General features: G+C 57.1%; 2 protein-coding genes across 5 annotated transcripts; both read right to left on the bottom strand.

The window, feature by feature from the left end:
- Positions 1–41: 41 nt before the first annotated feature.
- Positions 42–1,580, bottom strand: OVCA2 (OVCA2 serine hydrolase domain containing). The gene is made up of 2 exons (XM_027130645.1): positions 1,232–1,580; positions 42–881 (listed from the first exon to the last, which is right to left on the bottom strand). The coding sequence occupies exons 1-2, from the start codon at positions 1,539–1,541 to the stop codon at positions 382–384; spliced, it is 810 nt and encodes a 269-aa protein (XP_026986446.1). The 5' UTR covers positions 1,542–1,580; the 3' UTR covers positions 42–381.
- On the bottom strand, positions 769–10,673 carry DPH1 (diphthamide biosynthesis 1). Of its 4 annotated transcripts, XM_027130639.1 has the most exons (13): positions 10,561–10,673; positions 8,606–8,758; positions 8,422–8,485; positions 6,721–6,842; positions 6,141–6,298; positions 5,890–6,011; positions 3,982–4,050; positions 3,419–3,575; positions 3,186–3,286; positions 2,266–2,344; positions 1,865–2,005; positions 1,587–1,694; positions 769–881 (listed from the first exon to the last, which is right to left on the bottom strand). In XM_027130639.1, exons 1-12 carry the CDS (start codon positions 10,619–10,621, stop codon positions 1,605–1,607), a joined length of 1,317 nt encoding a protein of 438 aa, XP_026986440.1. In that variant the 5' UTR covers positions 10,622–10,673; the 3' UTR covers positions 769–881; positions 1,587–1,604. The 4 variants fall into 4 exon arrangements, 3 of the variants coding, with proteins under 3 accessions (XP_026986440.1, XP_026986439.1, XP_026986441.1); XM_027130638.1 differs by lacking the exon at positions 10,561–10,673 and having other exon boundaries at positions 8,606–9,007; XR_003437986.1 differs by lacking the exons at positions 769–881; positions 1,587–1,694; positions 1,865–2,005; positions 10,561–10,673 and having other exon boundaries at positions 3,029–3,286; positions 3,419–3,587; positions 8,606–9,007.
- Between the last annotated feature and the right edge of the window lie 4,224 nt (positions 10,674–14,897).

Here is a 14,897-nt window from a genome sequence, read left to right as displayed (position 1 = left end):
AAATAAAATGAGTTTTGCTGTGTATACCAGGGAAGAGATGCTGAAAATCCAAATCACCACTTTATTGTGTGGCAGTCACGGTGCTGCCAGTCTCTGCTTTTTGTGTTACCCTCCACTCATCCAGGGCTCCACTGACCTTTTTCATATTTGAACGTCAGATGCCATGGTCAAAGTCCATTAGGCCGCCTAATCCTCTTTTTCTTGAGTGCAGAGCTAGGCTTATATAATCTGAGTCTTAAGTATTGATATCTGTCTCTTGAGATCACAGTAGGGGAAAGAAGGGGAGGACAGGGATTGTAGAGGCTGCATCAAGGTCATGTGTCTCCATTAGGGGGTGGGGAGTGGAGAGGGAATGCAGAGGCAAAGGCATTCGTTGATCTTTCACTCTGCAAACTGGTCCAAGAACTGGAGGTAGGCCTGGCGCTGGGGTGCGGCTGCCGGAATGAAGTGGCCACCAGAGTGGGTGAGGGCGATGGCTCCAGCGAATCGGCTACACAGTTGCATACTCTCCTGAGCGGGGATGACGCGGTCGGTGTCCCCAAAAACATGGAGGGAAGGCACTGACAAGGGGCCCTGCAGGATAGCTTCCTTGAGGCCAAGGCCCCGGGGACAGAAACCAGATACCAGGATGATAAACCGGGGCAATGGGAAGCGGGGATCGCCGGCTTGGCCAAGGGCACACACAAGGGCTGCTAGCGCGGCCCCCTGGCTGAAACCAAGGATCCCATCGAAAGGCCCAAGCTTGCTCAGTGCCTGTGCCACCGTTCCCAGGGCTTCCTCCAGACCTCTGCACACCGTGGGCTCTTCCAGTGCCGAGAAAACGTCTGCCTCCTGTTTGGAAAACCACCAGCCTCGAGGTTGCTCCTCCGGAGGGCAGGGCCCTACAGCGATGAGGGGGAGAGTTCAGAGTTAGGACAAGGGGAAATCCAGGGGGAGAGAAATGAGAAAGGGAGTGGGGGAGAGAGAGGAGGCTGAGAAGAGAAGAAAGTCTGGGGAAAATGAGGCGGGGAACAGACTGACCTGGAGAAGAGACAAGGTGGAAGTCTGGGAGGGCCAGGCTGGAATTTGAGCGAGGGGCGGGGGGGGGAGGGATGGAGGGCATAGGCAGAATGAGGTGGGAGGGTGGCAGGAATGAGGGGAGGGACAGGGTGGCTGTGTGCAGGCAGGCGTTACGGGGACGAGGCAAGACAGAGAAGACTCTGAGCGCATTTCCGGGCAGGGCTCATCTCACCGGGGTCTGGCCCGGCGCCCTCAGGGCCCGCTGCGTCCGCGACCGGGTGCGGACCGCTGAGGCACACGAGCTCTGCGCGACCCCGCAGCGCCTTCCGCAGCGCTCCCGTCTTCTCGCGGAAGCCCCGCTCGCTCTGCCGAAAACCGGCCAAACACAAGACGCGCAGACGCGGAGACGCAGCCATAATTCTAGGCAAGCGCCAGAGGGAACGGACGTGGTCTTTCCCCGAGCGGAAGTTAAACATAAGGGGGCGTGACCCAATGCCGGCACCACCCTGGAGGCGGGCCTCAGAGAGAGTGGACGTTGCCATGACAACGGAGAGAGGGTGCGGCCCGGCCAGAGCTGGGGCTGATACCTGGAACCAAGGAGCGTTTCAGGGAGCGAGCGGCGCGACCTCCTCGTCTCTGCAGCTGCAAGCCTCGCAAGCCACGGCTGGAAAGGGGCGCGCGGGCCTCTCCTGAACCTGAGGTGGCCGACTTTGGTCACGGTCTCGCTTCCGCGACGTTCCCCACCCCGCTGACACGCATTTCCCGTAGCGGCCGCAGGGCGTCGGGCTCGGCTCGCGTCACCAAGGAGGCGGCCAATGTCTGGCCGCGCCCAAGCCTCTCCGCCCTCCTTGAGGTTCCTTCCTACCTTCGCCAGCGCCGGCCGGCCCGGGTGCTGGAGCAGCCGATCCCGCCCGTGGTTCACCGTCCACGGCCCCAAGGAGCTGCCAGCGTAGAAGTCCATAGGGTAGGGCTGCTGCCAGGAAATGTCTCTCAGGGCCACTGCCGCCTAGAGGAGAAACACCGGACAGTAACATCTGCCAACATTTTTCTACGCAGGATTATTTAATTCTGCCCTCACGACGGCCTACGAAGGTCCTACTATATCCCTATAGCACAGAGAGGAAATGTGAGGTTCAGAGAGGTGAAGGGACTTCCAAGGCCACACAGCTAGGAAGTGGCTCAGCTGTAACTAAGTGCTGCCCACCCACCCATAGAACTAGGAGCAAAGCCCACTCTCTCCCAGGGATTTTCAAAACGTGGTGTTACCTCATAGGGTGTGAGCAGCGGCTTGGGGAAGGCTGTGCCCCAGTCAATGGAGAGGCGTGGACATGCCACCTGCACCCACCTGGGAGGGGAAGTCACGTCAGATCCAAGGGGGGCGGGCCCTGTTCCTGGGCAGCATGCTGAAGAACGTGGCTGTGTCCCCAAAACAGCCAATGCATGCTTACTAAAGACTGTCACCTACTGCTGTTTAGAATAACACTATGGGGACTTCCCTGGTGGCACAGTGGTTAAGAATCCGCCTGCCAATGCAGGGGACACGGATTCGAGCCCTGGTCCAGGAAGATCCCACATGCTGCGGAGCGGCTAAGCCTGTGCGCCACAATTACTAAGCCTGCACTCTAGCTAGTGCCCGCGAGCCACAACTAGTGAAGCCTGCGTGCCTAGAGCCTGTGCTCCACGAGAAGCCACCGCACTGCAACGAAGAGTAGCCCCCGCTCGCCGCGACTAGAAAAAGCCCACGCCTAGCAACGAAGACCCAACGCAGCCAAAAATAAATAAATTTATTAAAAAAAAAAAAAAAGAATAACACTATGGTGTTGCTTGTTTTCTCCTGTTTCCTCCACTGACTGTGAGCTTTCTGAAGGGAGGGCCTGGGCAGCTCATTTGCAATAGTATCTCCAGAATCAAATTTAGTGCCTGGTACAGTGCAGATGCCAACCCCCCCTCCAACTCATCTCACGCAGAATGACTGCGATGCTGCCGCTGCCTGTGAGCCCCCAAGCCAGACAAGGTAGGGAAGACCCACAGCCAAAGGCAGTCCCTGCTGGACGAGGGCTCTGTAAACGCTGACATTTCATGATCATGGAAGCACCGACTCCAGCCTTCGATAGGTGCTGGGCAGGACCCAGATTCTAAGCTTTTTTAGCCAGTCATAGCTAGACAGGAAAGGTGGGCAAACATACACATCCACCTCAGGAAGAAGGCGAAGCTTGCTGGGGAAGATCTCAGAGAGCAGCAGCCTCACGAAGGGAAGTCCCAAGGCCCGGAGCCGAGATTCCAGGTGCTGTTGGGAGAGGGAGGCAGAGCTGGGGTCCCCACGATCAAGCAGCCAAAGCTAAACCCCTTAGGCTACTGATTTTCCCAGCTCCGTTCCCAGTTAGTCCTCTTTTCCAGAGGCCATCCCGAGCCCTCTGACCTCCAGAATCTTGGGACTGCCCTGGCGGCCCAAAGTGCCCAGGATGAGACCCCAGGATTTAGCTGAGCGGGCAGCGGCTATGGCTTCTTGGCGGTTGGCCTGCATGCGCTGGCAGTCATACTGCTCTCTGGAGAGGACTTTGCTGTACGGGTCGTATCTGGAAAAGAAGCTGTCATGGTCACAGTGACAGCCACTTACAGGATCTGTGCTATATACACAGCTCCCCGACTCGGCCTCTTGGTCTCCTGAACCCTCAGTCTCCACGCAGGCAAGTAAGAACAGAGGCAAGAGCAGAGACTGTCGTTGGGAAGATCAGTTCCGCAACTCGAGCAGGCAAGAGTGGGAGAAGGGTCTAGGATCCAGGTGTGACTCCAGGGGATGGGTAGGTGCTGTGCAGCAGCAACCCTTCTCCTGATACCGAGATTCAGAACCCAAGTGCCTCAGATCCTCAGGGCCGGGGGCTGTTAAGTGGCCAAGGGATGAGGAAGTTTGGGCTGATCGAGGGTTACAGTGGCAGGGAACCCCACCCCCTTCCCAGCTGGTCAGCCCAGCCCAGTCCATACCGGTAAGCGGGGACATCGGGGTTGGCAATCATGACAGACTCCAGATGGAAGCGGCCATCTCCAAGATATCTGCAGCGGGGAGAAAGGGGACAGTAAGTGTGGGGTGGGGCACCAGAAGAAGCAGGCACTGGCTCGGAGGTCCACAGGACTGAGTTCTTGGCTATGCTGCTGACTGCGTATGTGAACTGGGACAAAGCATCATTTCACACACACCGCCCCCCTCACCCTACCCCACCCGCCCTGTTTTTTGTTTTTGTTTTGGCTGTATTGGGTCTTCGTTGCTGCGTGCTGGCTTTCTCTAGTTGCGGTGAATGGGGTCTACTCTTCGTTGTGGTGCACGGGCTTCTCATTGAGATGGCTTCTCTTGTTGTGGCTCGCAGGCTCTAGGCACGTGGGCTTCAGTAGTTGCGGCGCACGGGCTTAGTTGCTCCGCCGCATGTGGGATCTTCCTGGACCAGGGATGGAACTCGTGTCCCCTGCATTGGCAGGCAGATTCTTAACCACTGCGCCACCAGGGAAGACGTCCTGGTTTTTTCACATGTAAAATAAGTTTGAATTGGATGACCATTAAGGGCCCTCTAGCTATGTAGTGCAGAATCTAAGAACTGCACCTCTCCCCACCCCGACCTTCTGGGGGAACAGTAAAGGGACAGCCAAGACCATGGTAAGGCTCTAGATCTAGATCCTAACTTGGAGGTGGAGGGACAGATTCTCCCTCACCTAGCTCAATACAGATGTGGGAAGTAGTGTTCAGGGTGTCATCTACGCCATAAATGAGCTTTCAGGGTATATACTGGCTACTCTCTGCCCAAACTAGCTCTTGGGTCCAGTTACTGAGTTGTAATAACAGCCACTGTTTACTGGGCTTGTGCCTTCCGTGTACCAGGCCTGGGCTAAACACCTGACATGTATGACTTCACTCAGTCCTATCAGGTAATCCTCCAAGCTGCTACCTACAGTATCCCCATTTCACAAAAGATACAAGTGAGGTTCAGGGATATTAAGAAACTTGCCCAAAGTCACACAGCTATTAAGCAGTATATCTGGGACTTGATTCTAGGCTTACCCATCAGGCTGTACCAAGCATGCCTAGGAGATGCTGTCCCTAACAGTACCTTCCCAGACCATGGAGAGGCCAGAGCATGGAAGGCAATCTGCACGGCAGCTCCTTCTGTCTTGGAGATCACACCAAATTTTGATGAATGGCCAACACTCAGAGTGTCCCTCCTTCCAACACACACCATGACGCCCCCGGGGGCAGGCATCTACGAGCTCAGAGTTATGCAGGCACAGGCACAGGGGGAATGCCCCTCAGGGAGCAGGGCTACCAGGTCTGGGCTGGGGAAGGCCCTGATGTGGGCCTGCTAGGGGCAGGGATGTCCTGTGTGGGTGCAGGTGGGGCTGAGTCAGGGGAGTGCCCCTCCCTCCTGCCCTGCCATTAGCTGGGAATGGGGCTCCCCTCCCCAGGCTTAGCCGGGGGAGCTGTCGGCTCTGGGGCTGGCTGCGTTCACACAACATTAAGCATTTCCATTACCTAAAATAATTAGGCGGCAGGAGACATGCTGCTCCTGCTTGTTGGCTGTCCGGATGCTAAATTAATGGGGCTGCAGCCTGGGCGTGCCCATCCATCTTCTCCAATTATGTTCCCACCACTTCTAGCCCACCCTCGTCCCCCATCAGGCCCTGATTCCCGCTCCACCCTGGGCACAGCCTTCTGGATGTTGGACAGAGCGCTGGAGAGGGAGACAGGAAACCTGAAACCCTATTTGGTCCCCACCTTGCAAGGTGACCTTGAGCGAACGGCTAAGGAGCTTTAGACTCAGTTTCCTTTCCTGGATGATGAGCCTGAGCTCCCTCCTACAGTACGTTTCTTGTGTCTCTATGACTGGCACCCCATTTTTCACTTACACAACAGCCTCCACCTCCTTGGGTAGACGGGGGGACGTGCAGCCCAGGATCTCCCCAGGGGACAGGGGCTTGCACTGTGGGACACTCACACGATACTCAGCTTTCAGCTCTTGGGCAGCTGCCTGTAGGGATAATGAGGGAAGGGAAGCAAGTGCATGGGGAAGGAGAGGCAGGGCCATAGGACCAGCCTGGAGCACCTGCCGTGGGGATCCAGGAAGAGCCTGGAGACTGGCCACTGTCTGCCCACTTACCTGCAAAGTTGACACAAACTGAATGGTGCTGACCAGCGCAAGGGCACTGGCTGGGGGAAAGGTGAGGCGGATAGAGTCCAGTAGGTGGGTAGTGTCTATCCGGATGTCCACAAAGACATACAGCACCCGGAAGTCTTGGGCCGAGGTGTCCATGGGAACTGGGAGGAGGGAAGAGTTCAGGAGACTGTTCTGTAAGGCAGGAGGGGCAGAGGGCCTGGCCCAGGCCAAGGTTTCTGAGTAGCCAGGACCAGTGGCTTTAGCCTGAGGGTTAGAGGGAGGGGTTGGGGGAGGTGGGGAGGGTGTTGTCACAGGTCTTTTAGAAGCTCCATCTCTGTCATTCGGCTGGGGGCCCAGCCTGCTCTACCACCAACAGCCTTTCAAACACCCGCATCTGGGACAGCAGCATGGTTTCCAAGGCAACCAAATCCAAAGGAAAGCTCCACCTGCAGTGCAGGAAGGCCAAGGCCATCCCAGAAACTGGGAGGGACCTTGTGCATACAAGCAGGACAAGGCACTGTGATGGAGATGAGCGTGCAGTCCCACCTCCCTGCCAGGGTCTGGGTGTCCTGGTCTGCTGTACCCAGGCAGCTGTGGCCATAGTGCACCAGGAAGTCAGCTCCCAGGGCCCTTGCGGTAAAGTCATCCACACAGCAAGCCCCGTAGGTCACATCACCCATCACCATCACTTCGGCCTCCGTGAACCTGTCGGGGTGGGGAACAATGGGACAGTGACACAAGGAGGTAGCAGAGAACCTAACTGTGGAGGTATCTCAGGGCCCAGCTCCACTCTCCCTACCTCTCCCAATCCCTTGGGTTGGCAGCTGCCACTTCTGCCAACAGAGTAGGAGGGGCCCAGCTGCTACCTCCCCCAGGCCTGGCAGCAGCTCCTGGAACCGTAGCTGTATGAGGACGGACTCTGTAGCATCCCTGTTCCTCTGCCCAGGCTCAGACTGCGAGAGGGACCCCCAACCCTCAGCCTGGCATACAGGGGGTCAAACACAGACCTCTGCCGCCCCAACTCCTCCCACCCAGAACAGTGAGCATGCACACAGGGGCGAAGACACCCATTCCCACACCCTGGCACCGTGACGTGCGTGGGCACGCGTGTGTGGATACACACAGCCTCCCCGTCGCCCAGACCCCCTGCTACCTCCCCACCTTTAGTCAGGGCCCTCTGTGCCCGGGATGGGGGGACCCGTGGACAGCTCCTCCGCAGCACATGGCGCCACCCACACACCTCATGTGTCAGGAAGAGTGGGCTCTGGCCAGCACACTGCCATGGGATCTGCTGCCAGGCCTGAATCACTGGGGGACGGGGTGGCTGGGGAAGACCCCACTCTCCCTGAACTCACCACAGGAATGGGGCCAGAGGATTAGCTCTTCCCTGAGACCCACCCCTGGGGCATGGAGTCTGGCTCAGTGTCAGGGGGTCTCCCCATTCCTCTCCTGGGGGTGTGGTGCGAAAAGCTGAGCTGCTGCCAGGCAGCCCCCACCCCCCCAAATCAGGCTGTGCACAGAAGCAGATAATTCAGCTCCTTAGAATGCAGCCCAGGCCTCTGAGTCAGCCAGAGCACTTAATTTTTTATAGATTAAAATGTATGCAAATTGGCCCGAGCCCCAGAGAGCATCCCCAAGGGGCAAGAGGGTGGGAGCAGGGAAGTGAGTCTGTGGCTGCAGGGTGGGGGTAGGGCGGCAGCAGGGAAGTGGGAGGTTCCCATCACGAGGTGACCTCCCCTTTCTTCTTTCGCCCTCCCTGTTCCTGTGCTGGTTGCAGATGGCTGAGCACTCACCCCCCTCCCAAGGATGGCTCATTGTATTGAAGAAACTTAGATGAGGGAGGCAGAGGAACTGAACACCATCTCCTATGCGCTTCTCCCTCTGCCAAACCCCTCTTGCCTCACTCCTCCAAATGCGCCAGAGAAAAAGTTTCCCCCAAGCCAGACCCCCACGCTGACCACCCAGCCCACTGCAGGGTCAACTCTGAGGACTCTCAGCTTCTTCCTCAGGCTCCACCACCTGCGGTGGGCCCACCTTTGAAGATACTGGAGTTGACTCATTTCTCCCTCCCAATTTCTTTTAGGGAAGGGGAGATGTATAGAGACAAGCAGGGATTGCAACAGGCTAGGAGTTTAGTCTGGGGTTTTTCCCTTGGTGTGTGTATGGCTGTGGGAAGGAACACGGTAAGGCAGAGGTCCAGAAGGAGAACATGATGCCAACAGGCAGAGCTGCAATGGACGTGGGGAAGGTCTTGGTTCCGCTTCGTCAGTGGCCCAAGGCTCACCTTTCCAAGATATCCACAATGGTACAGGCGAAGAGAAGGAGGCCTTCAGGCATTTGTAAGGCCACTGCAAGACAGAGCAGAGACATGAGCAGAGGGCTGGGAAGAGACTGGGATGGGGACACTGCCCCTGGCTCAGCTGGGCAACCTCTCCTCCCCCACCCCCGCTCAAAGCTTACGGGCTCACCCTTCTTGGCCTGGGCCTGTTGGATCCTCCAGATGGTCTTGGGAATCTCAAAGTTATAGTTGGAAGGCAGGACTTGAATGGCTGCCTGCAGCTGGGGATTGTTCAGGATCTCAGCAGGTATCTGATTGGCCAAGCGGCCCCGAGGGGCTCGACCTAGGATGAATGCAAGGCCTGAGTTGGTTGGTGCCTGGCCTAAACCACAGCCAGACCTGAGTGAGCTGTTAACACCACCCAAGTTTAAGGCCCCGATCCTAGATGCCAAGGGGATTGGCCCAGCCTTCTTCCCCACCGAGTTCATCCTGAAGCTGGAAGGACAACCCATTAAGCTAGGAGGAAATCTGTATAATTAATTTCCACGTTATGAGATTATTGGGAATCAAGGACTAGAGTGTGGGGCTCAGCTCTTACCTCAGGAGAGTAAGCTGACACCAGGGGACTCAACTGAGAGGCAAATGAAAAAAAAGTCCACACAACCGCTCCTTGATAGAGAACAATCCTGAGAAAACGCCGAGAGTCCAGCCAGCCCAACCTGTCTGGGAAAATGTCCCTCTCCCCCCAGCCCCTGAGAACACCTTGAAGTTCTGAGATCCTAGATATGAGATCTATAAGCAAACTGTTGTAAGGACTCATTTAAAAGACTGCCTTCCTCACTTGAGTCCCACTGACTATGTCTACGCTGGTTAATTCCTGCACTCTTCCCCTCTCCTCATTCAAAAGGGAAATAAACACCATACATTTAACTGACTTAACAAACTCCCCAGTTCCATCATCCTACCCCACTTCCCACCCCAGGAAGGATGGAAAGAATACATACACTCTACTCAGGACTGGGGGCAAACAGGTAAGGACAGAAAAGTGACCTTGCCCTTTAGGGGCTAGTAGTCTAGTGGCGGCAAATGCAGGTACACAAATAAGTACAAACCCCTGATTAAAGGAGAAGAAACACTGTAGCCCTTTAGGACGGCTGCAGCCCTTCATCTGCATCCTACTGCCCACAATTCAGTTTAGCCCAACCCTGCTCTCCCTTTAGGCACCAGTTTGGGAATGTGACAAGGAGAGAAATGAATTTATTCAGCGAATATTTATTGAACCTGTACTATTTTCTGCCAGGGATCCTGCCAGACCTGACCCTTCAGCCTGTGTGTGTGTGTGGAGGGGGGGGGGGCTGATGCATGGGTGGTGGTGGTGATGGTGCAGTGGAGAACTAGAATGGCAGGCTTGGGACCCTAAGTCCAGATTTGAATGTTACCACTGCTATGGTACTTGTTCAGATGTTTCAAAGGCCAGGAAACACAAGCCTGCGTCTCTGGGCCCGCCCCTCTCAGAAGCTCCTCTGGCAGAGGCCCAAGTCCCTTGTGGCTGTTGGGGTGTGGGAGCTGCTAGTCGTAGCAGCTCGATTTGTCCCAAGGGCCAGTAGGCGCTTCCTCCTTTATCATTTGGCAGTAACCTTCTGCTAACGTCAGCATTCCTCGGTAGACTGTGAGATCCCTAAGGGCAGGGCTGCAGTCCAGTCCCTGCACCTAGCACAGGCCTGGCATTGAGCGGGCGCTCAATAAGTGCCAGGTGAATGACACCTTGTGCATCTTTCCTGAAGCATTCCCCGAAGGCACACTTGTGGAATGCCCGGGGCAACGCGCCTGGCTCCTTCCCTCCCCGTCGGGTACGTCTTATCCGTGAGTCTTCAGGTGTCTGTCTGCCCGCCAAGGCAGGGCGGGTAGCGTTTCCGGCTTGAGGACTACAAGCTCCTAGGAGGGGCTGCTCCCGATCGTGCCCTAAGGCTGCAAAAGAAAGACCCGTCGTCCTGGGCTCCAGCGACAGCCGCCCAGAGCGAGCGACGGCAAGGCCTTCCGGGTCTGGAGGAGAAACGCGCCTCCGCCATTAAAGGATCCTGTCCCTGACTTGGGGGCCCTACCCCGAGATGCGAGGTCCGGAGGCCGCAGCCTTACAGCACCCACCTCTGCCCGGGCCGTTTCGGCTGCCGGACTCTGTGGCCTCGGCCGCAACCAGCGCCGCCATCACCAGCTGCCCACGTTGGGACCAAAAAGACAGCGCTAGAAGAACGAGGAGAGCGCAGACAGTGCGATCGATCGCCGATCGGCCAGCGAGGGGCGGGGATTTGCGGGGCGGGGACCGTGAAGGAGAAAGATAGGGGTGGGGCTAGAGTGGGCCCCCAGGTCAGCCGGGAAGGTCGACATTCCCGGGAGTCCCTAGTGGTCCCCGGCCACAGCGGTTGCGTTCTCCCAGCGACCCTGTCCCCTCCTCCCCGTCCGGGCAGCTTGAACCTGGTTCTCCCCGACAAGTGCCCTCCTATTTGCCGACTCCCTACCCCAGTTCTGCGGGCGGAGTCTTGTAAATGGGGACACCACAGGGTCCTCCTTCAGCTCCCCTCACTCTCTCCCCTCCTGATAAGACCTGGATGCCTATGGGTGGGGCCGCATTCCCTGCCTCAGAGGACCTCATTGCTCGGACAGGACAGAACTCAGCACCCACCGAGCCAGTTCCAAGTTGAGGCTTGGTGCCGGTTTCCGGAGCGCTGGGTTGCCCTTACACCTTTAGAACCGACAGTGTGGAAGGTTCACCTGTGATAAACTGCTACCAGGGGAAGGCCCCAGCCTGAAGGTGCTTTCCTGGGGGAGTGGGGAAGTCTAAGGACTCGACTGCCTAAACCTTCGGGATTCTGGCCAACGTTTGCCCTGCCTAGGCTGCCCCTCAGGCCTAGGAAGCCTCTCTCCTGATCAGTGGCATAAGCTTCTGGAATCTCAAAGAGAAGACAGGGTAGCCAGTGAGACAGCCTTGACATTTGGAAGAGCAGAGTACCTGCAGGACTGACTTTCAGCAAGGTCTGCCCCATAGAGGAATCGTCCCCCAGGACCGTTTGCCCACGCAGCCCTCTGGCACCATCTTCCTCTCTGCTCTCTATGTGAGCGCAGCTGGCCCTTTAAGGCGCTCTGTGGCCTCGGGCTCCCCTGGAGGCCCTCCCTGCTTGGAAACTCCTAATTAAGGTGCAGGGAGAAGTGAAAAACAAGCAGCCAGGCACAGGCTCTGCCTGGGAGACTGCCCAGAGAGGAGAGCTGAATGGGCAGGCTGGGAACGAGCAGCCAAGGGGAGGACCAGAAGGGGTCAGTGCTCTGCCCCTCAGGCCACCAACTGATGCTCTTAGGACAATCACAGCTTTGGACAGGAATGTGGCCAGCATGGGTCCAAGGAACACCCCATCAGCTTGATAAGAGTCCAGGCTGCACTTTCCCATTCCCTCAGGTTCTCTGGACCCCCAGGGTGTAGGATCTCAATTCCAGGGACCCCGTGAGTCCAGCCCCTCCCCATTCAGGACACTAAGGCCCAGCCTGTGGGTAGCTTTAGCTCTGGCTGCAGCTGTGAGTTCCAAGGGGGAAAAATTGGCTCCAGCAGAGTAATGGCTTCTCCCTAGCAGGCCCCGTATCCCTTAGGGCCTTTCCCTAGGCAGAGGTGGGCCCACTGGTGATAGAAGTCCCCCATCCTTTTATAACACTGCCTCACAGCCCCTGTCCTAAATGAGTTGCCCTGGCCCCCATTAGGAAATGAGCATGTGCCCCAAGACCCTGCAGTGCAGGACACTGGGGGCTGTTATTCAACTTAAGCGGAGAACACCTCCATCTGTCCATGGGGGTCTCCCTGCCAGAGTTACTCAGCAGTCTGAGTAATTACTGCCTGACAAGAAGGCGGGCACAGTGCTCCCCCCACATTAAACTACAACACCCACCCACGGTCGCCCCCACTCCCTGGCTGAACTCCAAAACAGCACCCAGCCAGAGGACTGAAATAACTGCTTCTCACACTCACGCCCAGCCCCAGCCAACTTTGCCTAAGATACTGGAGATTGTGGGGCAGGGGGTCATGGGGAGGCGGCTTGAGGAGGTGGGAGGAGGATCGGCACACCCTGATTCAGGCCCATACTTGGGCGCGGATCTGCTGTGAGATGCTGGTCAAGTTGTTCAACCTCGCCGACATTGGTTTACTGGTGGAGGGCCTCTGCAGCTCTCAGCATCATCGAGTTCAGCTAGTGCCTGCCTGGCGGAGCTCAGACGGGGTGGCTCAGTCCAGTTCTGCAGCTGGTGGAGGCTAAGAGAATACCTCACCTTCTTTTCCCACTACAAGATGGACCATTTTTTTTTTTAAGATTTTTTTTCGATGTGGAACATCTTTTTGTATAGATTTTATTTATTTATTTATGGCTGCGTTGGGTCTTCGTTGCTGCACTCGTGGTGCCCAGCCTTCTTATCGCGGTGGCTTCTCTTGTTGCAGAGCATGGGCTCTAGGCGCGCGGGCTTCAGTAGTTGTGGCTCGGGGACTCTAGCGTGCAGGCTTAGTAATTGTGGCGCACAGGCTTAGTTGCTCCACGCATGGCATGTGGGGTCTTCCTGGACCAGGGCTCAAACCCATGTCCCCTGCATTGGCAGAAGGATTCTTAACCACTGTGCCACCAGGGAAGCCCTGATGTGGGCCATTTTTAAAGTCTTTATTGAATTTGTTAAATATTGCCTCTGTTTCACATTTTGGCTTCCTGGCCAAGAGGCACGTGGGATCCCAGCTCCCCGACCAGGGATCGACTCGCACCGCCTGCATTGGAAAGCGAGCTCTTTCTTAACCACTGGACTGCCATGGTAGTTCCGGACCAATCTTCTTAATCTTCAGAACAAGGTTACTCTCTCACCTCCAAGCATTTGCACATTCTTTCCTGCCTGGAATGGCCTTTCACCTTCTCAGCCTGATGAATTCAGCCCTCAAGACCAACGGCATCTCTTCTGTGAAGCCTTTCTGGATGGTCTTCCCCCCCACCCCCCTACAGAGCTAGCAGAGCACCCTCCCACACTCTGTATCTCTTCCTGTCACATTCTAGGATAGCTTGTGGGTCCTCCCCAACTGTGCCATAAACTACTGGAAGTCCAAGCCTAGGTGGTTAGCACAAACCCAGAGCCTCAGTGTGGTTGAACGCATGTATGGGTGAATGAATGATAACGGCCTTCTTTTTGACCTTCTGATCATGACAAGTTTTTCTCCAAGGAATCACACTACTCACCCTCTCACTTCAATTAGATCTCTGCTTAGATGTCACCTGCTCGGAGCGGCTCTCCCTGATCTGCCCATATCAGCTGCAGAACAACACCTGGCTGTTTCTTCTTCCAAGCGCGCCATCTCATCTGGACTTTCCTCAGTTGGTCCCTATTAACTGTAAACTCCACAAGGGCAGGGACCTTGCCTTTTTCATTGGCTGAATCCCCGGGGAATAGTAGTACTCTACAATGATAGACCCTCAATAAATGTGCCTTTAAAGGGTGACTTAGCCCACTCTTTTCCCCCTCCAGGACCCCTCTTATCCCAGGCCAGTAGGGGGTGCCGGCCTCCACCCAGGATTCATCTGGCCTGAACCTTCTCTAAGCTCAACCCAACTGGTCCCCTGTGGGACCTGCTTTTTAGGCGGTGCCTCCTCCATTTTCCACGAAGCCCCGGGCGGGGTCTGTGTAGACTGAGGGAGAATAGAGCCCCCCACCCTCCCAGGCGGAGATAGCTTGCCTGAGCCCCACATCAGTCTTTCCCTCTCTAGAATATGCAGCTGGGCCTCCCCAATGCTTGCTGAGATGTGTAGACCAGCCAGGGGGCACACCACACCACCCCTCAAAAAGGATAGTGTCCTGGGTCTCGGGATGCGATGCGGCTGGGTCTGCCGGAGCTATCCTGGGCAAGGAGGAGCCGTCGAGCCTCCGAGGAGGAAGAGGAGCCGGCCAGGGAGGAGATGGGCAGGGGTGCAGACTTGTAATCGGGGACTCTGGGCGGCGGTCCTCGCATCCCAGCCAGTGGGCAAAGCGCACGCTTCCAGCTGCCTCTCTCGGTGACCTCCATCCGCGAAGGGCGAGCGGGGGGTGGGGGTGGGGTGGGGCGGGGCGGCGGGTGCGAGCCCCGGGAAGCCCACGGGGCCCGGGAGGGGCTCTCGAGTGGCCCGACGACTGGCCCGGGGACTGGGGCAGGTACTTGGACGGCCGCAGGCCAAGGATCGTCCCCGGGGTCGGGCGCAGCGAAAACACCTTGGGAGGCGGCGCCGCACGGCTGAGCGCCGCTGCCCTGGGAATAGGACGGCGCTCAGCACCGCGAGCTGAGAGCACTTTCATAAATTTTGTATGGGAGGCGCTCCGTGAGCGGGGGCGGGGAGCGGAGAGAGAGAGGGAGGGAGCTAGCGAGCGGAGGAGGGAAGGAGGGAGGAGAGGTGGGGGAAGCCGGGGGGGAGAAAGGGAGGCGCCCCGCTCCGCCGATCGCACGG

The sequence above is a fragment of the Aethalodelphis obliquidens genome, unplaced genomic scaffold (assembly GCF_003676395.1).
Source record: "Aethalodelphis obliquidens isolate GAN/ISIS:26980383/991018 unplaced genomic scaffold, ASM367639v1 scaffold38, whole genome shotgun sequence".
NCBI classification, from domain to species: domain Eukaryota; kingdom Metazoa; phylum Chordata; class Mammalia; order Artiodactyla; family Delphinidae; genus Aethalodelphis; species Aethalodelphis obliquidens.
This window is presented reverse-complemented; position numbering and strand designations above follow the sequence as displayed.

Bases quoted from the DNA above. Each gene is read 5' to 3' on its own strand.
- OVCA2 (XM_027130645.1), bottom strand. From the start codon at position 1,541: ATGGCAACGTCCACTCTCTCTGAGGCCCGCCTCCAGGGTGGTGCCGGC. The intron at 882-1,231 runs GTGAGATGAGCC...TCATCGCTGTAG, and splicing joins GGGCGCCGGGCCAGACCCCG to GGCCCTGCCCTCCGGAGGAG.
- DPH1 (XM_027130638.1), bottom strand. From the start codon at position 8,927: ATGGGTTGTCCTTCCAGCTTCAGGATGAACTCGGTGGGGAAGAAGGCT. The intron at 6,843-8,421 runs GTGAGCCTTGGG...CCACCCCGACAG, and splicing joins ATTGTGGATATCTTGGAAAG to GTTCACGGAGGCCGAAGTGA. The intron at 6,012-6,140 runs GTAAGTGGGCAG...TTATCCCTACAG, and splicing joins AGTTTGTGTCAACTTTGCAG to GCAGCTGCCCAAGAGCTGAA.